Genomic DNA, 23,848 nt, shown 5'->3' with positions numbered 1-23,848 from the left:
AAAAAAAAAACACCAAAAGGAGCATAAATGAACCATGAAAACAATGCAAAGAAATTTATTTTTCATAAAGATAAACATAAATCTTCACACCTCTCCTGGATTCTCTTCTGCATCTCCCCAAGAATACATTAGGTGTTTTTCTTTTTTTTCAATCTGTATTTAGCTCTTGGAATTTTAAATTGATTTTATATCTGTAGTTGTTTTTATAGAGTTACAAGAGCCTCGTAATTAGATGGACAGCATATCAATTTAATATTTTCTCTCACACACACACACACACACAAACACACACATATATATATATATATATATATATGTATATGCAGGAGGTTTTTCAGACAGATGTCTAATTGATTACACCTTGACATTTTTTAACTGCTATACTGCAGTTTTACTTTTTACAATCTCTTTTGCCTTGCAGCCCCCAACTAGGGGCGTTAAGCAGGCTCAAGTCGCAACTGTGAAACATTACAAATCCAAATTTGTCAGAAAAAGAAATTTGGATATATATATATATATATATATATATATATATATATATATATATATATATATATATATATATCAGTAAAAAAGGAAGCGATCACCAGGAAATAAAACACCAAGGTTTTAATAAATAAAATCAAGCTTTCGATGGCTAACATCTGCCATCATCGTCAGGATACAAGCCAGCTAATGAGGAAACCTGCTTATAAGCATAGCCACATCTAAACTCTATGCATGGACCTTGTAACAGGTCCAAGTATTTTTGTATATATAAAAATACTTCACACTTTGGAAACTTTGATCTAGAAAACTGTCGACAGGACAATTTAATAATATTTTTTAAAAATGAATGAATGAATGAATGAAAAATAAATACTTCACACTTTGGAAACTTTGATCTAGAATTCTCTAGGCAGGACAAGAAGCAACGGATGGAAACTGACCAAAGAGAGAAGCAATCTGGAACTAAGGAGAAACTTCCTGACAGTGAGGACAATTAACCAGTGGAATGACTTGCCACCAGAAGTTTACGAAGAGACAGGACAGGCATTTGTCTGAAATGGTATAGGGTCTCTTCCCTGAGAAGAGGGTTGGACTAGAAGACCTTCAAGGTCTCTTCTGTTATTCTGTTAGTTTCTAAGATAAATTCAGTTTCTTAGATAAGGAATCTGCCCTCTAGATTATTCAAGCACCCAGAAGCACTGGTAAGTCGCATCAAAATAACAAAAATAGCATTTCAGCCTTGCAATACAGGCTGCTCGCTCTTTGTACAATGGTGTGACATCCAAAGTGATGACGTTGGCAATGGTGCAACTTCATTATTTGTCCCCCTCTCTTAGTCCCCTGGGGAAGCTTTTGTAAGCACTCGTAACTTCTCCTCTTCAAAAAAGTGTCTTTGAGATGAAGAAGAATAGAATAGCAGAGTTGCAAGGGACTGTGGAGGTCATCTAGTCCAACCCCCTGCTCAAGCAGGAGACCCTGTACCATTTCAGACAAATGATTGTAGTAGTAGCAGCAGTAGTAGTAGTAATAGTAATAATAGAGTTGGAAGGGACCCTGGAGGTCTTCTAGTCCAACCCGCTAATCAGGCAGAAAACTCTATACCATTTCAGACAAAGGGCTGTCCAGTCTCTTCTTAAAAACTTCCAGTGTTGGAGCATTCACCGCTTCTGGAGGCAGGTTGTTCCACTGGTTAATTGTTCTCACTGTCAGGAAGTTTCTCCTTGGTTCTAGGTTGCTTCTCTCCTTGGTCAGTTTCCATCTGTTGCATCTTGTCCTTAAAGTTCTTCCATCATGACATCTGATAAGGTCATAGCGGAAGGTTAATAATTAAGGTTCATGCAGTGACATCATAACCCATATGCCATTATGTTAAAATCATAAGGGCATATGTCACAGTCTTCTCCTGCTCGAGCAGGGGGCTAGACTAGAAGACCTCCAAGGTCCCTTCCAGCCCTATTCTATTCTATTCTATTCTATTCTATTCTGTTCTGTTCTATTCTATTCTATTCTATTCTGTAATTCTACTCTATTCTATTCTATTCTATTCTGTAATTTTATTCTATTCTGAATTCTATTCGATTCTATTCTGTAATTCTATTTGATTCTATAATTCTATTCTATTCTATTCCATATTTTCTATTCCATTCCATTCCATTCTATTCTATTTACTCTATTCTGTAATTCTATTCTATTCTATTCTATAACTCTATTCTGTTCTATTCTATTCTATAATTCTATTCTATTCTATTCTATTCTGTAATTCTATTCTACTCTATTCTATTCTGTAATTATTTTCTATTCTGTTCTGTAATTCTATTCTATTCTATTCTGTTCTGTAATTCTACTCTATTCTATTCTATTCTGTAATTTTATTCTATTCTGAATTCTATTCGATTCTATTCTGTAATTCTATTTGATTCTATAATTCTATTCTATTCTATTCTATTCCATATTTTCTATTCCATTCCATTCCATTCTATTTACTCTATTCTGTAATTCTATTCTATTCTATTCTATTCTATAACTCTATTCTGTTCTATTCTATTCTATAATTCTGTTCTATTCTATTCTGTAATTCTATTCTACTCTATTCTATTCTGTAATTATTTTCTATTCTGTTCTGTAATTCTATTCTATTCTGTAATTCTACTCTATTCTATTCTATTCTGTAATTGTATTCTATTCTGTAATTCTATTCGATTCTATTCTGTAATTCTATTTGATTCTATAATTCTATTCTATTCTATTCTATTCTATTCTATTCTATTCTATTCTATTCTATTCTATTCTATTCTATTCTATTCTATTCTATTATCTAATTCAATGAAAATCTCAACTGTATGCTTTTCCTCCCAATCCTTTGGAGTAAAGAATGACTTACCAGTCTGTTCCTTCAGCTAAATACCTCGGTTGGGGGGCCACAGTCCGAGGAGTTTGCAGCTGATGGCCAAATTCAAAGCTTGGATGTAACCGATGAGGTTGGACAGACATGTGCTCCTGAGTCCGCCTGCGAGAGAGAAGGAGAAGAATGAGTGGAGGCACTGCTCACTCTCCGCGTCTTCTCATCGTGTTCTAGATTCCACATCGCTCGGAGAACATCCTGTTTGGATCAGAGTAGGGAAATGGTGTGGGAGGTGAGCAAAGTCTAGATTGTTGGTCTGTCCACGGGGGTGTAATAAATAGAAGGCATGATGGCATTCTGGCCTATGTGACATCATGGTGAATCAAAAGGGTAGAGATGTCATATGCAACATGATGTCATTCCACAAGTGACATATTATGATAATACTGCAAACTAGAATGGAGTAGAACGGAACGGAACAGAACAGAATAGAATGGAATAGAGAAAATGTGGAATGGAGTAGAATGGAATGGAATGGAATGGAAGAGGAGAAGAGAAGAGAAGAGAAGAGAAGAGAAGAGAAGAGAAGAGAAGAGAAGAGAAGAGAAAATATAGAATAGAATAGAATAGAATAGAATAGAATAGAATAGAATAGAATAGAATAGAATAGAATAGAATAGAATAGAATAGAATAGAATAGAATAGAATGTTGCCACAAAAAAGAGGGGGAGTCAAGCTATTCTCCAAAGCCCCTGAAGGCAGGACAAGAAGCAACGGATGGAAACTGACCAAGGAGAGAAGCAACTTGGAACTAAGGAGAAACTTCCTGACAGTTAGAACAATTAACCAGTGGAACAACCTGCCTCCAGAAGCGGTGAATGCTCCAACACTGGAAGTTTTTAAGAAGAGACTGGACAGCCATTTGTCTGAAATGGTAGAGGGTTTCCTGCCTGAGCAGGGGGTTAGACTGGATGACCTCCAAGGTCCCTTCCAACTCTATTTTGATTGATTGATTGATTGATATATTATAGGGTTTCCTGCCTGAGCAGTGGGTTGGACTAGACGACCTCTGAGGTCCCTTCCAACTCTATTTTGATTCACTGATTGATTGATTGAAATAATATAGGGTTTTCTGCCTGAGCAGGGGGTTGGACTAGATGACCTCTAAGGTCCCTTCCAACTCTATTTTGATTCATTGATCAATCAACTGATTGATTGAAATAGTATAGGGTTTCCTGCCTGAGCAGAGAGTTGGACTAGGTGACCTCCAAGGTCCCTTCCAACTCTATTTTAATTCATTGATCGATCAGTTGATGGATTGAAATAGTACAGGGTTTTCTGCCTGAGCAAGGGGTGGGTTGGACTAGATGACCTCCAACGTCCCTTCCAACATTATTATTATTATTATCATCATCATCAAGTCGAGGACTACCTGTGCTGGCAGTCGCCCCCCCTCCCCCAAACCCAGGGCCCCAAGGGGGAGGGGGTGCTCACCTGGGGTGGGATATGATCCTGCGGTGGTGCTGTGCCTCCATGAGCCTCTGCTGGAGAAGATATTGCTGGTGAAGCGCTTGAGGTAGGAACGGAGGTCCCGTCACATCCTGGAATGGCAGGGTGGGTATTGTGGGCAGCGACGAGTGAAGCGGGCTGCTGTGCTGGTGGGGGGCCGGGAGGTGAGGCTGGACGGCGTGAGGCAGGGGGAAGTCTGCGGAGATCTGGGGCTGGGGGGCAAGGTGGAAGTGCCGGCAGGAGGTAGCGTGAGGATGCTGGCTCCTTTGGAAAGGAGCACCTGGAAGGCAAGGCAAGTTGTTCGTTCCACTGAGGGAGACAGCAAGGGAGGAAGGGCATGGAGACCCCACGCGGAAATCCTGCGCACATGAGAGGCGGCAGGTTGAGAGAGAAAATGCCCGGGGGGGGGCTTTAGAATGATTGGACTTCCACTCCCAGAATCCCCCAGCCAGTTTTTCAATCCGGGGATTCCAATCTTGGCAACTTTAGAGCGATTGGACTTCAACTCCCAGAATCCCCCAGCCAGGTTTTCAATCAGGGGATTCCAATCCTGGCAACTTTAGAGCGATTGGACTTCAACTCCCAGAATCCCCCAGCCCGGTTTTCAATCCGGGGATCCCAACTCTGGGAACTTTAGGACCAGTGGACTTCAACTCCCAGAATCCCCCAGCCAGTTTTTCAATCCGTGGACTCCAACCCTGGCAACTTTAGGACTAGTGGACTTCAACTCCCAGAATCCCCCAGCTACGTTTTCAAATGAGGGAGAGGAATATAAATCTTTCCATTCCTCACCATTCAGTCAGAACCTGAAGAAGCTTCTTGGGATGAGAAGCGAAATGCCTTCAAAGAAAAACAAGGAAAAAAGCACCTTTGGGACAACCAGGGCCGGGATGTCGGAGAACCTCCATAGACGACACTTAAAAACTGCAGGCAGTTTGCAAAAAGTGAACCGATTGTTCGCTATGGGTCAGATTTTGCTGGAAACCAGAAGTAAATACTTATTTCGGGGGGGGAGGTTCATAAACCACAGTCACGTGACCGCAGAAGATATTTTGCTTCTCATTCAAGAAGCTTCTTCAGTTCTTCAGATAGTGACAGATTTTATTTTTCTGGGCTCAAAGATCACCTCAGATGGGGACTGCAGCCAAGATATTAAAGACGCTTGCTCCTGGGGAGGAAAGCTATGGCACATCTAGACAGCATACGAAAAAGCAGAGACGTCACCCTGCCAACAAAAGTGCGTATAGTCAAGGCCATGGTTGTGAAAGTTGCACCATAAGAAAGGCTGAGCGCCAAAGAATGGAGGCCTTTGAACTCTGGTGCTGGAGAAGACTCCTGCGAGTCCTCTGGACTGCAAGGTGATCCAACCGGTCAGTCCTGGAGGAGATCAACCCCGACTGCTCTTTAGAAGGCCAGATCCTGAAGTGGAAACTCAAGTCCTTTGGCCACCTGATGAGAAGGAAGGACTCCCTGGAGAAGAGCCTGATGCTGGGAAAGATGGAGGGCAAGAGAAGAAGGGGACGACAGAGAAGGAGGTGGCTGGATGGAATCCCTGAAGCAGGAGGCGTGAGCTTCAATGGACTCCAGAAGATGGCAGAGGACAGGAAGGCCTGGAGGAACGTGGTCCATGGGGTCACGATGGGTCGGACACGACTTCGCAACTAACAACAACAAAGAAGCTTCTTGGATGAAAAGTGAAATCTCTTCAAACAAAACAAAACGAGTCCGGTTGTCCTTTGAAAAAACATCTTCAGGATCTTGCCTCACTTCCACCGCGTCACAACATTCCTGTCCTGTTCACAGCCCACTAAAGATAGTGATAGTGATGCCAAAACATCTGGAATCTACCAGCTGTTGATGGTTCAAGAGAACCTTGACTGCTGTCATGATCCAGAAGAACCACTACGATGGGGTTGATGTACAAACGACCCAATTATCTGGCTGGTCTTAATCTTTGGCAGTTTTACAAGGTTTGTGTAAACTGCCGAGAACTCTTGGGGTGAGTGCCAGGAAATAGGTCATTAATCAAGTCCTGGATTGGTAAATTAATGATATTAACCTTGTCGGTCTACTGGGCTCTTGGCCAACACATGCTCTTTATTGAAATAAATGTGCTTCTGTAAAATAATAACGGCAACAGCGACAACCAGGGGCAAAACCATTTCCACAAAATGTGGTAGGAAATAATAATATTAGTTTTGAGAACAAAGGCGTTTTACTCTGAGCTTTGTCACTTCGTGAAATGAGACGTGAAATGAGACGTTGATGTTTTCATTCTCCCCCATGTATTTGCTAGCTAGAGCAGTGGTTCTCAACCTTTTTAATGCCGCGACCCCCAATCGGTTGTAAGTCGAGGACTACTCAACCGGTCGTAAGTCGAGGACTACTCAACTGGTGCAGTGCCGTTTGCAGAAGGGGACTTTTGGTGGGCTCAGCAGGGCAGAGACAGCCTGGACAATTCCTATTGGCTTTTGAAAGCCTCTATTCTTTCAGACTCTATTCAAGAGAGTCCATTCTATTGGCTTTCAAAGTAGTAGTAGTAGTAGTAGTATTGATAGATGATAGATAGATAGAATGATAGATAGATAGATAGATAGATAGATAGATAGATAGATAGATAGATAGATAGATGAGAGAAGAGAGAGATGAGAGATGAGAGAGAAACAGAAACAGAGACAGAGATGGTATAGGGTTTCCTGCCTGAGCAGAGGGTTGGACTAGATGACCTCCAAGGTCCGTTCCAACTTTATGGATCATCGCACAGTCAGCCAGATGTTCAGACTGGATTTGGCATTTTGTCTACCTATCGAGTCCTTACCCAGGACCTGGAATAGGCAGATGTGGACGTTTGATGGTATCACAGATATCGTCGCAGGATGGAAGCAGTTCCTAGTAAGGCCGCCTTTTGCAATTGACTAATAGCGAATTTGTCAATGCCAATGGTGTTCAAGTGGTGCTCCAGTTGTTTTGGGATTGCACCCAAGGAGCCTATGACTATTGGTACTACCCTTGCTTGCCTTTGCCACAGTCTTTCTATTTCTATTTGTAGGTCTTTGTATTTTGTTCTCTTCTCCAGTTCTTTCTCTTCTATTCTGCTATCTCCAGGCACTGCCCCGTCCACTATCCAGACTTTTTTGTCTTTCTTATCGACAATTGTTCCAACTTTATTATTATTATTATTATTATTATTATTATTATTATTATTATTATTATATTCATTCATTCATTCCAGGGACCAGAAAGATTAACGTCTGCAATGGGGGAAAGAGGGTAGAAGAAAGAAGAGAGCGAGACAGCGATGAATGTCTTTTGCTAATGTCCATCCTCGACAGTTGCAGACAGGAGCACGGACATCACCTGGGAAATCTGACTTCCTTTAAAATCTCACAGCGGTTTCGCTATTTGCCCTAAATTCAGGGACTCAGCATCGGCCAAAGCCTGTGTATTTGAGCACTGTGGGTCTGGGGTCTTCGTCTAGGCCAGTGGTTCTCAACCTGTGGGTCGGGACCCCATTTGGGGTCGAACGACCATTTCACGGGGGTCGCCAAACAACGCAGTCCGCCATTTTTTTCCCCTTTTCCTTAGCTGTGCTACTCCCTTTTATTCTATTGGCTTTGGAAAGCCAATAGAATAGACTCTCTTGAACAGAGTCTCATTCTATTGGCTTTCAAAAGCCAATAGGAATGGTCCAGGCTGTCTCTGCCCTGCTGAGCCCGCCAAAAGTCCCATTCTGCAAACAGTGCTGCACCAGTTGAGTAGTCCTCGATTTGCGACCGGTTGAGTAGTCCTCGACTTACGACTGGTTGGGGTCGCGGCATTAAAAAGGCTGAGAACCACTGGTCTAGGCACCAGCTGCTCCTATTTCTGTGTCGCACTTCCGTCCCAAGAGTCCCACCAGGGGCTCCAGCGCCTGGAAAGACTCCGTGACTCAGCAGGGGACAGCAAAACATCTAAATTTGTCTTCTTTCTGCTCAGACGAGAGACGGAGAAGTCGGTCCTGGGGAAACCGATAGTTCCAGTTCAGTCTGGCGCTTATCACCGCACTGATAACAAGGCAATTGTTTCTGAGTCTAAGCTGAACAGACCCATTAGGAAGTACGCCGATAAAAAGTGACAGATTCGCCAAAATACACACACACACACACACACACACACACACACACACACACACACAAACACACAAAGCACCAAACCTGGAAAGATATAATCTTATAATTGACTACCGCAATCTTGGAAACTTTAAGATTTGTGGACTTGGATTCCCAGAATTCCCCAGCCCTCACCTGGTTGTTTTTCTGAAAAATTATGAAAACAGAATAACAGAGTTGGAAGAGTCCTTGGAGGTCATCTAGTCCAACCCCCTGCTCAGGCAGGAGAACCTATACCATTTCAGACCAATGGCTGTCCAGTCTCTTCTTAAAAACTTCCAGTGTTGGAGCATTCACAACTTCTGGAGGCAGGTTGTTCCACTGGTTAATTGTTCTAACTGTCAGGAAGTTTTTCCTTAGTTCCAGGTTGCTTCTCTCCTTGACTGGTTTCCATCTGTTGCTTCTTGTCCTGTCTTCAGGCACTTTGGAGAATAGCTTGACTCCCTCTTCTTTGGGGCAGCCCCTGAGATATTGGAAGACTGCTATCATGTCCCCCCTCGTCCTTCTCTGAGTTAAACTAGGCGTACCCAATTCCAGCAATTTCTAGGTTGGTTTTCTCCTTATCTAACTGAACTTATTTAAGAACTAAAAAACTAGAGCTGGGCCTGACAGCTATGCCTGGCAGGAAAAATTGTGTGTCCTCCCTCCATTCTTCTTCTCTTTTCACTGTGGGAAAGTTACACTGACTTATATAGAAGGTGTTGAATTAGGAAGCTGTGGAAGGACGGGGCTTTTATTCAATGTGGGGCACAAAATGGCTTTGTCCGCAGGACCAGAGACCACGAATGAAGAGGAATGGACTAGAATAGAATAGAATAGAATAGAACAGAACAGAACAGAATAGAATAGAATAAGGAACAAAATAAGAAACAGAATGGAACGGAACAGAACAGAATAAAATAGAACAAGAATAAGGAACAGAATGGAATGGAATGGAATGGAATGGAATGGAACAGAACAGAACAGAACAGAACAGAATAGAATAGATGAATAGAATAGAATAGAATAGAATAGAATAGAATAGAATAGAATAGAAAATATGGAATGGAATGGAATAGAATAGAATAGAATAGAATAGAATAGAATAGAATAGAATAGAATAGAATAGAATGGAATGGAATGGAATGGAATGGAATGGAATAGAATAGAATAGAATAGAATAGAATAGAATAGAATAGAATAGAATAGAATAGAATAGAATATAGGAATGGAATAGAATAGAATAGAATAGAATAGAATAGAATAGAATAGAATAGAATAGAATAGAATAGAATAGAATAGAATAGAATAGAATAGAATAGAATAGAATAGAATAGAATAGAATAGAATAGAATAGAATAGAATAGAATAGAATAGAATAGAATAGAATAGAAAATATGGAATGGAATGAATAGAATAGAATAGAATAGAATAGAATAGAATAGAATAGAATAGAATAGAATAGAATAGAATGGAATGGAATAGAATAGGAATAGAATAGAATAGAATGAATAGAATGGAATGGAATGGAATAGAATAGAATAGAATAGAATAGAATAGAATAGAATAGAATAGAATAGAATAGAATAGAATAGAATAGAATAGAATAGAATAGAATAGAATAGAATAGAATAGAATAGAATAGAATAGAATAGAATAGAATAGAATAGAATAGAATGGAAGAATAGAATAGAATAGAATAGAATAGAATAGAATAGAATAGAATAGAATAGAATAGAATAGAATAGAATAGAATAGAATAGAATAGAATAGAATAGAATAGAATAGAATAGAATAGAATAGAATAGAATAGAATAGTGCTGGAGTAGCACAGGGAGTAGCACAGCTAAGGAAAAGGGGAAAAAAATGGCGGACTGCGTTGTTTGGTGACCCCCATGAAATGGTTGTTTGACCCCAAATGGGGTCCCAACCCACAGGTTGAGAACCACTGGACTAGAGCTTGAAGAGACCTTGGAGATCTTCTAGTCCAACCCCCTGCTCAAGTAGGAGACCCTATACCATTTCAGACAAGTGACAGCCTCTTCTTAAACACGTCCAGTGATGGAGCACCCACAACTTCTGAAGGCAAAACATTCCACTGGTTAATTGTTCTCACTGTCAGGAAATTTCTCCTTAATTCCAGGTTGCTTCTCTCTTTGATCAGTTTCCAACCATTTTTTCTCATTCTTCCATCTGGTGCTTTTGTAAACAACCTGGCCCCTTCTGCCTTGTGACAGCCCCTCAAATACTGAGAAACTGCTATCATGTCTCCCCTGTTTCTTCTTTCCTTTAGACTAGCCAAACCCAAGTCCTGCAGCCGTTCTTCGTCTGTTTTAGTCTCCAGGCCTTGGATCATCTTAGTTGCTCTTCTTTGATTTTTTTTTTTCGAAACTCAATATCTTTTTTGTGATACGGTGACCAAAACTGTGGATTTTTCATTTCTTTTTTTTTTTAATTTTATAAGCTGCCCAGAGTCACCTATGTACGAACTGAATGGCTATCTACGTTTGTTTAATAAATAAATGTTTTTTTAAAAAAAATGCAAGGTGAAAAAGATAAAGCATGGGCTGATTTTGAACAAGAGGGCAAACCCTGAATTGAATTCCTCACCACTTGCAGAGGCTGGATGAGATGATCCTGGGGGTCCCTTCCCACTCCACAATTCTGTGATTTATGGACTGCATGATTTATAACCTATCATTCTCCACCAGTCTCTTGAGTGGGTGATTGGGAAGCATCCTTGACATTTGAGATTAGCAAGGCAGCCGAGGAGATATCCTGCTGGCCGTAAAAATGACTACAATTATATCCCCCAGCGCACCATTACATGTGTCCTCCGGGAAAAGCCAACACAGTGCTGGGCTGCATTAACAGAGGGATAGAATCAAGATCACGTGAAGTATTAATTCCACTTTACAAGGCCTTGGTAAAGCCACCCTTGGAATACAGCATCCATGTTTGGTCACCACAATATAAAAAAGGTGTTGAGACTCTAGAGAGAGTACAGAGAAGAGCAACAAAGATGATCAGGGGACTGGAGGCTAAAACATATAAGGAATGGTTGCTGGAATTGGGTATGTCTAGTTTAACGAAGAGAAGGACGAGGGGGGACATGATAGCAGTGTTCCAATATCTCAGGGGCTGCCCCAAAGAAGAGGAAGTCAAGCTGTTCTCCAACCTGGAACTAAGGAGAAACTTCCTGACCGTTAGAACAATTAACCAGTAGAACCACCTGCCTCCAGAAGCGGTGAATGCTCCAACACTGGAGGTTTTTAAGAAGAGACTGGACAACCATTTGTCCGAAATGGTGTAGGGTTTCCTGCCTGAGCAGGGGGTTGGACTCAATGACCTCCAAGGTCCCTTCCAACTTTATTATTATTATTATTATTATTATTAAGAGGATACTTGGATTTCCATAATGGTCAGCCTTCAGGATTCTGCGGGTTTTGAGCTTCTCGGAAGCAGGATAGGGCAGGGAAAGGGTGTAACTCATTAGCCCTTCCAAAGGTCCGTGGGCAGGGACAGAGAATCAACTTTTTCAGACTGGAGAGTATAATGGAGAATTTGGGTTAAAAAAAAAAGTAAAGAGAAGAAGGAGAAGAAGGAAGAGCGAAGGAAAAGAAGACGTTTTGATCCCCATATTATAAAAAAGATCTGGGGGCTTTGGAAAAAGTGCAGAGAAGAGCAACTATAATGATTAAAGGCCTGGAGACATACGAAACATATGAAGAAAGGACTGAGGTCTGGTTAGTCTAGAGAAAAAAAAAAAAGAGAACTATGGGGGGACCTGGTAGCAGAATTCCAGTATTTGAGGGGCTGCCACAAAGAAGAGGAAGGGGGGCAAATTATTTTCCAAAGTACCAGAAGGCAAGACAAGACACAACGGATGAAAACTAATCAAGGAGAGAAGCAGCCTGGAATGAAGAAGACATTTCCTGACAGTGGAAACTATCACTCGGTGGAAGTGCTCACCTTAAGAAGTTGTGGCTGTTCCATCACTGGAGGTTCTAACGCAGTGGTTCTCAACCTGTGGGTCGGGACCCCATTTGGGGTCGAACGACTATTTCACGGGGGTCGCCAAACAACGCAGTCCGCCATTTTTTCCCCCCTTTTCCTTAGCTGTGCTACTCCCTTGTATTCTATTGGCTTTTGAAAGCCAATAGAATAGACTCTCTTGAATAGAGTCTAATTCTATTGGCTTTCAAAAGCCAATAGGAATTGTCCAGGCTGTCTCTGCCCTGCTGAGCCCGCCAAAAGCCCCATTCTGCAAACGGTGCTGCACCAGTTGAGTAGTCCTCGACTTACGACCGGTTGAATAGTCCTCGACTTACGACCGGTTGGGGGGGGGGTCGCGGCATTAAAAAGGTTGAGAACCACTGGTCTAACGAAAAGACTGGACAGCCACTTGTGTGAAATGATATAGGGCCGTGGTGGTGAACCTATGGCACGGGTGTCAGAGGCGGCACTCAGAGCCCTCTCTGTGGGCATGCGTGCCGTTGCCCCAGCCCCGCCTCCCCCCATGGCCCCCTCCTCACCAGCTGCCTCCCTGGATGAGAATCACCCCCGGGTGCAGCCCACACAGAGCAGCGCAGCCAAGGACGTGGCAGCCAGGCAGCAGGGACACGACTCCACTCTCACACCCCATAGTGTGCAGATAATGCTGCGGGGTGTGGGCAGAGGGCGTGGCTGCCATGGTGCTGCAGGGCTGCCTTGGTGATCTGCTGCGGGCCATGGAGGTGGTGCATATCCCTGCGGGTGGGCGGGGCAGGGGCGGGTGGGGGCAGGGCAGGGGTGGGTGTGGGCGGAGCAGGCAGGGGGGCGTTTTTTGGGCACTCGGTCTCTAAAAGTTTTGCCATCACTGATATAGGGTCTCCTGCTTGAGCAAGGGGTTGGACTACAAAACCATCAGGAGGAGGAGGGTGAGGAGGAGGAGAGGAGGAGGAGGAGGAGGAGGGGAGGAGGAGGAGGAGGAAGAGAAAGAGGAGAAGAAGAAGAAGGAGAAGGAGAAGGAGAAGAAGGAGAAGAAGAAGAAGAAGAAGAAGAAGAAGAAGAAGAAGAAGAAGAAGAAGAAGAAGAAGAAGAAGAAGAAGAAGAAGAAGAAGAAGAAGAAGAAGAAGAAGAAGAAGAAGAAGAAGAAGAAGAAGAAGAAGAAGAAGACGAAGAAGAAGAAGAAGACGAAGAAGAAGAAGAAGAAGAAGAAGAAGAAGAAGAAGAAGAAGAAGAAGAAGAAGAAGAAGAAGAAGAAGAAGAAGAAGAAGAAGAAGAAGAAGAAGAAGAAGAAGAAGAAGAAGAAGAAGAAGAAGAGATTGTTTGGTTGGTCCTTCAAACATGTAGATCTGGTTCCAGCAAGGTCAGTACTGTGCCAGCTAATAAAGCCTATACGTTTTTAAAAACTGATATTTATTTTTTAAAAAATCCATTTTCATTCATAATTTCCTCCCTAACAGGTATACCTATATATGCAACTCCCACTTATATACTATGGAAGTAGTCCTCGCCTTACAGGCACAACAGAGCCCAAACTTTCTGTGGTTAAGTGAGACCTTTGTTAAGTGAGCTTGGCCTAATTTTACATCCTTTCTCACCATAGTTGTTAAGTGAATCCTGTAGTTGTTCGTGTTGATAACTTGATTGTTAAATGAATCTGTCTCCCCCATTGATTGAAGGTCAGACGGTCGCAAAAGGGGGATCCCATGACCCCGAGCCTCTGCAACCATCATAAGTACATGTCAGTTGCCAAGTGTCCAGATGTTGATCCCCTGACCCTTGGGGATGCTGCAACGGCCGTAAGTGTGAATAGGGGCCCTTTTTCCCCCAGTGCCATTGTAACTTCACACGGTCACTACATGAAAAATGCAGACGTCAACTGACGATGAGCCTTCTTACAAACGGTTGTAAGCCAAGGACTTACAAAGAGATATCAGTCAGAGTTCACTTCCTGTGGAAGCTCTTCAGTTTTCTGCCAGCGTGGGATTTTTCTGGAGAAGATCTGCACAGCTGCTGGCAACTCCCCAATCCCTGCAGGCGGCACACGGCAAACTCATTAGCACAACCGAGCCTCTTCTGACAATCATCGGCAAGCTCATAATTAACTCATGATAGATGACAAGAGTCCTTCTCTCTGAAAGTTTAGCTAGTAATGCCTCTAGGAACAACTCACCATGTGTGCCTGGTGCTTAGCAGGGGGAAGGAGGGGGGGGTGTCAGGAAGTGATATATAATCTGCATTTGCTCTGCTGGCAATCACCAGCCGCCTGGCTCACTTGGGAAGAGAATTTGAGGGACTTGCACTGGCTTAAAGCCCCTCAGCTGCCAATCTATGGAGTAACTACTGCTCCTACTACTAAGAGGAAGAGATATATAATCTGCATTTGCTCTGCTGGCGATCACCAGTCGCCTGGCTCACTTGGGAAGAGAATTTGAGGGACGTGCGCTGGCCTAAAGCCCCTCAGCTGTCAATCTATTAGTAACTACTGCTCCTACTACTAAGAGGAACACTCTTGATACAGCGAAAGAAATAAGGAACGAAAAACATCACCTCCTCCGTAAGGGCTGTAAGGTGTCAACTCTACAAACGAATTTGGCCGAAGTTATTTTCTTTTTGTTTTTCCATTGCCACAGAATTGGGAGGGGGGATGAGTGTTTTTTAGCTTAGTCAAAACAATAAATTGTTCTGTGGGAACCAAGGTCATTGCTGATTGCATTTTGGCGGGATAAAGCTTCCATTAGAAAGCCAGCTCAAGTAGTTAATTGGGGAATGTGATTTATGACATATTACTGGGGTGGGAAGTTCAACTTTGTAACTTTGTAACATTGTAACCTGTGGGGGGGAATAATGATAATAATGATAATGATAATGATGATGATAATAATAATAATAGTAGTAATAATAATAATAATAATAATAATAATAATAATAATAATTGAAAAATGAATTGAAAATTGAAAAATGGCTAACAACTGGGAAAACCTACCTAATAATGAAAAATCCAGCAAAAGGGGCAACACCAGGTAACTACAGGCCAATTACCTGCTTACCAACAACTTTCAAATTACTAACTGGTGTAGTAGCTGATGCAGTGCAACAGCATCTAGTTGAAAACAATCTCTTTCCACCTGAGCAGAAAGGAAACCGCCCCAACAGCAGAGGAACAAAAGATCAACTCCTAATAGACAAAATGATCTTGGAAAACTGCAAGAGAAGGAAGACCAACCTGAATGTGGCATGGATTGACTACAAAAAGGCATTTGATTCTCTGCCACATGATTGGATAATAAAGTGCCTAGAAATAACAGGAGTCAGTAGAAACATCAGAAAATTTGTGCAAAGATCGATGGCACAATGGAAGACACAGTTGCAGATCAATGGTGAGAGGCTGGGAGAGGTTAATATCAAGAGAGGAATATTTCAAGGAGATTCATTATCACCATTACTATTTGTTATTGCACTGTTTCCTCTGTCAACAATACTGAATAACTCAGGACATGGCTATCAAACATCAAAAACATCTGCCAGACTATCCCACCTCCTTTATATGGATGATCTGAAGCTGTATGGAAAAACATCATCTGAAATAGAATCGCTGCTCAACACTGTCCGTATATATAGCCAAGATATTGTAATGGAGTTTGGCTTGGACAAATGTGCCACACTTACTATCAAACAAGGAAAAATAATGAAAACTGAAGGAATCAAGATGCCCCACGAAAATAACATTAAGAGTCTGGATGAGGAAGAGTACTACAAATACTTGGGTATCCTTCAAGCTGACAACATCAAGCACACTGAAGTCAAGAAAAAGATTAGAGGTGAATACATCAAGAGAGTGAAGAAGATCTTAAAATCCAAACTCAATGGAGGAAATACCATAAAGGCAATCAACACCTGGGCAATCCCAGTCATTAGGTACACAGCTGAAATAGTGGACTGGACTCAAGCAGAACTAAAAGCAATGGATAGGCAGACCAGAAAAATAATGACAATGAATCATGCCCTTCATCCACGCAGTGACATTGATAGACTTTATCTACCAAGGCAAATAGGTGGGCGTGGAATGCTACAAGTACATCAGATGGTTGAAGAAGAAAAAATGGCTTTGGAAGAATATCTGAAGAACAATGATGAAGATGCACTGAAATTAGTATATCAGGAAGGCTTACTGACTACTGGAGAGACCAAACTGGCCTACAAGAAAGACCAAATGAAGAACAGAATAGAGGCATGGGAAGACAAAGCACTACATGGCCAATACATGAAAAAAATAGCTGGGAAAGCAGATAATAATAAAACCTGGCAATGGCTAAGAGCAGGAAAATTGAAGAAAGAGACCGAGGGACTAATTCTGGCTGCACAAGACCAAGCCTTAAGGACAAATGCATATAAAGTCAAAATTGAGAAGACAGCAACAGACAGTAAGTGCCGCCTATGCAAAGAAGCTGAAGAAACAGTGGACCACTTGGTAAGCTGTTGCAAGAAGATTGCACAACTGATTACAAGCAGCGGCATGACAAAGTAGCAACAATGGTGCATTGGAAGATCTGCAAAAAATATCATTTGCCTGTAAGCAAAAACTGGTGGGATCATAAAATAGAGAAAGTCATAGAAAATGATAAAATTAAACTGCTCTGGGACTTCAGAATTCAAACAGACAAGCACCTGCAACATAACACCCCAGACTTAACAATTGTCGATAAGAAAGACAAAAAAGTCTGGATAGTGGATGTGGCAGTGCCTGGAGATAGCAGAATAGAAGAGAAAGAACTGGAGAAGATAACAAAATACAAAGACCTACAAATAGAAATAGAAAGACTGTGGCAAAAGCAAGCAAGGGTAGTACCAATAGTCATAGGCTCCTTGGGTGCAATCCCAAAACAACTGGAGCACCACTTGAACACCATTGGCATTGACAAATTCGCTATTAGTCAATTGCAAAAGGCGGCCTTATTAGGAACTGCTTCCATCCTGCGACGATATCTGTAATACCATCAAACATCCACATCTGCCTATCCCAGGTCCTGGGTAAGGACTCGATAGGTAAACAAAATGCCAAATCCAGTCTGAACATCTGGCTGACTGTGCGATGATCGATAATAATAATAATAATTCAAACAGAATTCAAACAGACAAGGACCTGTAACATAACACCCCGTACTTAACAATTGTCAATAAGAAAGACAAAAAAGTCTGGATAGTGGACGTGGCAGTGCCTGGAAACAGCAGAATAGACAAGAAAGAACTGGAAAAGATAACAAAATACAAAGACCTACAAATAGAAATAGAAAGACTGTGGCAAAGGCAAGCAAGGGTAGTATCAATAGTAATAGGCGCTTTGGGTGCAATCCCAAAACAACTGGAGCACCACTTGAACACCATCATCGGCATTGACAAATTTGCCATTAGTCAATTGCAAAAGGCAGCCTTACTAGGAACTGTTTCCATCTTGCGACAATATCTGTAATACCATCAAACATCCACATCTGCCTATCCCAGATCCTTGGGAAGGACTCGACTGGTAGACAAAATGCCAAATCCAGTTTGAACATCTGGCTGACTGTGTTAAAGTGGTACCTGGAAAAATATTAATGGTCTGACAAAGAATATGGGTAAAAAGCAGATGGCCCACCAAAGATTGTGTGTGTAAGGGAGGTTTGTTTTGCTTACAAGACAACTCTTAAATTTAGGATGGCCAGACATCCTGTTCCCAGCTCTGCACATGATATATTACTAACTGCCTGTCACATGGTATATCTAAATTGCTTAACACTTGATATATTGCTGATTGCTAAAAACATTCTAATGTAAACCAGGAGCTATCGATTATAGATCTGTCTAGTAGTTTTTCTATGTTAGAATAAGGACCTATAGAATGTAATGTGACCTGAGAATAACCCCCGCCAGAAAGGGTTATAAAAATGGTCATCAATGTACAATCTGGGTTCAGATTTCTTCAGCCAGGATGGCTCTCTGAACCTGCGCGCAATAAACTTCCCTTTCCTGAAAGAGCTGATTCAAGTTTTTTTTTAAATTCTATAACAGTGTGATGATCAATCATTAATAATAATAATAATAATAATAATAATAATAATAATAATAATAATGTTGGAAGGGACCTTGGAGGTCATCTTGTCCAACCTCCTGCTCAGGCATGAAACCCTATACCATTTCAAACAAGTGGTTGTCCAATCTCTTCTTAAAAACTTCCAGTGTTGGAACGTTCACCACTTCTGGAGGCAGGTTGTTCCACAGGTTAATTGTTCTAAAGGTCAGGAAGTTTCTCCTTAGTTCCAGGTTGCTTCTCCCCTTGATGAGTTTCCATCCGTTGCTTCTTGTCCTGCCTTTAGGCGCTTTGGAGAACAGCTTGACTCCCTCTTCTTTGGGGCAACCCCTGAGATATTGGAACGCTGCTATCCTGTCACCCCTGGATTATTGCAATGTTGGTCTCTGAAGCGCTATTACTTTTTTTTTCTAATGCCATGATAATACAAAATACAATACGTTCTTCAATATTTCATACAAAGAAGTATCAGCTCTACTCCTTTAGATGGCCTATAGGCAAACTATGCTGGAACATTGGAAGTTCCCTTATTATAAGTGAGACCCGTGATCCATCCGGCATTGCTGATACAGACTAATAGCTGGGTACGCCTAGTTTAACTCAGAGAAGGACGAGGGGGGACAGGATAGCAGTGTTCCAATATCTCAGGGGCTGCCCCAAAGAAGAGGGAGTCAAGCTATTCTCCAAAGCGCCTGAAGGGAGGACAAGAAGCTACGGATGGAAACTCATCAAGGAGAGAAGCAACCTGGAACTAAGGAGAAACTTCCTGACAGTGAGAATAATTAACCAGTGGAACAACCTGCCTCCAGAAGCGGTGAATGCTCCAACACTGGAAGTCTTTAAGAAGAGACTGGACAGCCATTTGTCTGAAATGGTATAGGGCTTCCTGCCTGAGCAGGGGGTTGGACTAGATGACCTCCAAGGTCCTTTCCACCTTTATCATTATTATTATTGTTGTTGTTGTTGTTGTTATTATTATTACATGGGGGGATGAAGGTTTTGCATGTACTCAACCCAAGCAGGCCACCCCCAATCCTGTTGGCCTTTAAGAAGGTGCTAAAACCTTGATAGTTCTCTCAAGCACTCAGGCCCCGAGGACCCTGTTCGTTGCCTTATCTCAGTGGTAGCGAACCTATGGCACGGGTGCCAGAGGCGGCACTCAGAGCCCTCTTTGTGGGCACGGGCACCGTCGCCCCAGTCCTAGCCCTTCAGCTGGGTTTTATAAAACCTTTTCGCTTTAGGCCTCTGCCGCCCTGTGCAAAAAAAAAAAAAAAAGATTCAATCAATCAATCAATTTCAACTTCTTGCGGGGAAAAAAATAGATCTTGCAAAGTTAGAATTGATTGATTGAACTTTTTAGTCCCCCAGTCTGCCGTTACCACCACAGCTATGCCCACCCAATGGGCCACACCCCTAATTGGCCATGCCCACCCAATGGGCCACACCCATCTGACACCCGATGATGCATAAATGGGTTTTGGGTTGCAGTTTGGGCACTCGGTCTCTCAAAGGTTCGCCATCGCTGCCTTATCTGGTGGTTGTTGTAAGTCGAGGACCACAATTCATTTAGTGACCTTTTGAAGTGACAACAGCACTGGGAAAAAGTGACTTAGGACCGTTTTTCACACTTACGACCGTTGCAGCCATCCCCACGGTCACGTGATCAAAATTCAGACGCTTGGCAACTGACTGGTATTTATGATGGTTGCAGCGTCCCGGGGGGGTGTCACGCGATCCCCTTTTGCAACTTTCTGACAAGCATAGTCGACGGGGGAAGCCAGCTTTGCTTAACGACCAGGATGCTAACCTAACAGCTGCAGTGATTAACTCAACAACTGTGGACGTAAAACGGAGCAAAACTCGCCAAACAAAGGTCTGACTTAGTGACAGAAATTTTAGCCTCACTTGTGGTCAAAAGTCCAGGACTGCCTGTGTTGGCTTCAAGGTGGAAGGATCTCTGGCACATCATAAAAGCTAACACAATCCTGGGTTGCATAAACAGAGGCATAGAATCAAGATCACGCGAGGTATTAGTACCGCCTTATAAAACCCTAGTGAGGCCACACCGGGAATATGCGGCCAATTTTGGTCACCCTATCACAAAAAAGATGTTGAGAGTTTGGAAAAAAATTCAGAGAAGAGCAACTAAGATGATCCAAGGCCTGGAGGCCAAAACATACGAAGAACGGCTGCGGGACTTGGGTTTGGCTAATCTAAAGAAAAGAAGAAATAGGGGAGACACGATAGCTGTATTCCAGTATTTGAGGGGCTGGCACAAAAAAGGGGGTCACGTTATTCTCCACAGCACCAGAGGGCAGGACGAGAAACAATGGTTGGAAACTGAGCAAAGAGAGAAGCAACCTGGAATTAAGGAGAAACTTCCTGACAGGGAGCACAATCAACCAGTGGAACAGCTGGCCACCAGAAGTCATGGGCACTCCATCACTGGAGGTTTTTAAGAAGAGGCTAGACACTCACCTGTCTGAGATGGTCTAGGTTCTCCTGCTTGAGCAGGGGGCTGGTCTAGAAGACCTCCAAGGTCCCTTCCCGCTCTATTCTATTCTAGTACATATACCGATTATTGCTATAATTCCTGGTTTAATTCATTTACGTTGCTGTGCCATGTTGTTGGGTGTAATTCACTGTCAGCCACCCAGAATTCTACCGTAGTAGTAAGATGGGCAGCCACAGGAACAGTTTCATAAGACAAATCAATAAACAATTGACCTGTCTAGGTTGTTTGTTTGTTTTTTAAATCATGACCCAGCCCATCAATGCACCCTCCCAATATTTATTTTCTTTCTTTTTCCAATTTGAGGAACGTAGTTGATCAGTAAAGCGGAAAATCACCGTGAAGTACAGCACCGAAACAAGTCACAGGTGAAGGAATTTGAAACTCCCTCCCGTGAAGAAATCAGATTCCATTTGATGGAAGGAACGAAAGGAGGAAAGGAGGAAAGGAGGAAAGGAGGAAAGGAGGGAAGGAGGAAGGAGGGTTGATGGGTTGGTAGGTGGGTGGATGCATGGATGGATAATGGATGATGGGTGCATGGATGGATGGTGCATGGATGGATGGGTAGATAGGTGGATGGATGAAGAGATGGATGGGACGGAGGGAGGGAGGGAGGGAGGGAGGGAGGAAGGAAGGAAGGAAGGAAGGAAGGAAGGAAGGAAGGAAGGAAGGAAGGAAGGAAGGAAGGAAGGAAGGAAGGAATGGGTGGTTGGGTGGATGCATGCATGCATGCATGCATGCATGCATGCATGAATGCATACATGGATGGTGGATGGATGGGTAGAGGGGTGGATGGATGGATGGATGGAGAGATGGATGGATAGAGAGATGGATTGATGGATGGAAGGAAAGAAGAAAGGAAGGAAGGAAGGAAGGAAGGAAGGAAGGAAGGAAGGAAGGAAGGAAGGAAGGAAGGAAGGAAGAGGGATGCATCGATGCATGGATGGATGGATGGATGGATGGATGGATGGATGGATGGTGGATGGATGGATGGATGGATGGATGGATGGATGGTGGATGGATGGATGGATGGATGAATGGGTAGACGGAAGGACGGATGGATATGAGTGACCAGGATGAAAAAACATTGCTGTGATTTGGTGATATGAAGAAAATGAATGGGATTCAAGTCCCAAAGCCCCTGTGTAAAAGGCGAGTGAAAGGGTCAAGAGAAAGGAGAAAATCATGGAATTCTGGTTGGACGGAAGTGGAGAACTCCTGAAAGTGAGAGAGGAGCTATTGGGGGAAAAAAAACAACTATGTTTGAAGGGGGATATTTAATTTCTCTAGCTTAAAATATTCCTGCTTTCTTTCCTTCTTTCCTTCCTTCCTTCCTTCCTTCCTTCCTCCTTCCCTCTTTCTTTCTTTCCTTTCTTCTTCCTTCCTTCTTTCCTCTTCCTTCCTTCCTTCCTTTCTTTTCTTTCTTTCTTCTTCCTTCCTCTTCCTTCCTTCCTTCCTTCTTCTCTTTCCCTCCATCTCTTTCTTTCTTTCTTTCTTTCTTTCTTTCTTTCTTTCTTTCTTTCTTTCTTTCTTCTTTCTTCCTCTTCCTTCCTTCCTCTTTCCCTCCCATCTCTTTTCTTTTTTTTTTCTTTCTTTCTTCTTTCTTCCTCTTCCTTCCTTCCTCTTTCCCTCCCATCTCTTTTCTTTCTTTCTTTCTTTCTTTCTTTCTTTCTTTCTTTCTTTCTTTCTCTCCCATGTCTTTCTTTGTTTCTTTCTCTCCCATCTCTTTCTTTCTTTCTTTCTTTCTTTCTTTCTTTCTTTCTTTCTTTCTTTCTTCCTTCCTTCCTTCCTCTTTCTCTCTTTCTCTCCCATCTCTCTCTTTTTCTTCCTTCCTTCCTTCCTTCCTTCCTTCCTTCCTTCCTTCCTTCCTTCCTTCCTTCCTTCCTTCCTTCCTTCCTTCCTTCCTTCCTTCCTTCCCCTTCCCTAATGAGTCATTCTGGACCTGCCACCACATTTATAATCATCCTGCAGCCCGATGGGTTTTGACACAGCCCTTTTACTTCTTCCCGAAAACTTGCAAAGTCATGTCCCTCCTGATCGTCTCCTGGGACGAAACAATCGCGGTGCATGACAGCCCAATTCTGGCAACGCTTCCTTTGCTATTCACCAGGGGAATTTCATTGGATAAGGCCCCCATCTCTCCAATTAGCAGCACCAACTTTGCTAAAAGCTCAGGCGCTCTTGTCCAATTTCCTCTGCCTGCCCTACTTAGAAGTTGCGCGGCAGGTCGCACGGTTGCAAGGATCTCTAATTTAGTGTCATTGTTCGTTTCTCAGAGAGGAGCGAAAAACCTGGACTGGGTATTTAGCAAAGACTTACAGCAGAGATCCCCAGGGACCAGGGACCGGTTACTTGGAGAGAGGTTTTTCCGGAGGGTGCATGGTTTTGTGTGCTGCCTGCATCCCACAGATAGGGTTTTGCTTGTTTGTGTGGACTGGTTGCTAGCATGCCATGGCCCGGTACTGGTCCACAGACCAGGAGTTGGGGACCTCAGTCTTACAGCAGAGGTTTTTCTGGAGGGGGCATGGTTTTGTGTGCTGCCTGCATCCCACACATGTGGGAATATGTTTCCCCCCACTCACGCTAGTGTCCACGGCCCCGTTCGCATATGCGTGTGGGCGTGAACGGGGCTGCTAGTGCCAGGCGGGTGTGAGTGGCCCTTTTGCGTCTGTGTGAATGGGGCTGCTAGGGGCACCAGCACATGCCACATGCGTGAACAGGGCTGCTAGTGCCACACCATGCGCAAGGTCCTGTTTGCATGTGGGCGCACAAACCAATTTGGAAGCACAATTTGGAAACACAATTCCCTCCTTCAA

General features: G+C 42.9%; 1 protein-coding gene across 1 annotated transcript in view; it reads right to left on the bottom strand.

Annotated features, from left to right (window-relative positions):
- RNF165 (ring finger protein 165) overlaps positions 1 to 23,848 on the bottom strand; it is a 96,500-nt gene that overhangs the window by 11,637 nt on the left and 61,015 nt on the right. The window contains exons 2-3 of the mRNA XM_039338646.1: positions 4,325 to 4,619; positions 2,870 to 2,995 (exon numbers count right to left, since the gene is read on the bottom strand). Of these exons, the coding sequence (XP_039194580.1) occupies positions 2,870 to 2,995; positions 4,325 to 4,619 (421 nt within the window). The remainder of the gene's footprint in view (positions 1 to 2,869; positions 2,996 to 4,324; positions 4,620 to 23,848) is intronic.

This window comes from Crotalus tigris, unplaced genomic scaffold (assembly GCF_016545835.1).
Source record: "Crotalus tigris isolate CLP2741 ecotype Arizona unplaced genomic scaffold, ASM1654583v1 scf7180000017710.2780689, whole genome shotgun sequence".
In the NCBI taxonomy this organism is placed as follows: Eukaryota; Metazoa; Chordata; class Lepidosauria; order Squamata; family Viperidae; genus Crotalus; species Crotalus tigris.
This window is presented reverse-complemented; position numbering and strand designations above follow the sequence as displayed.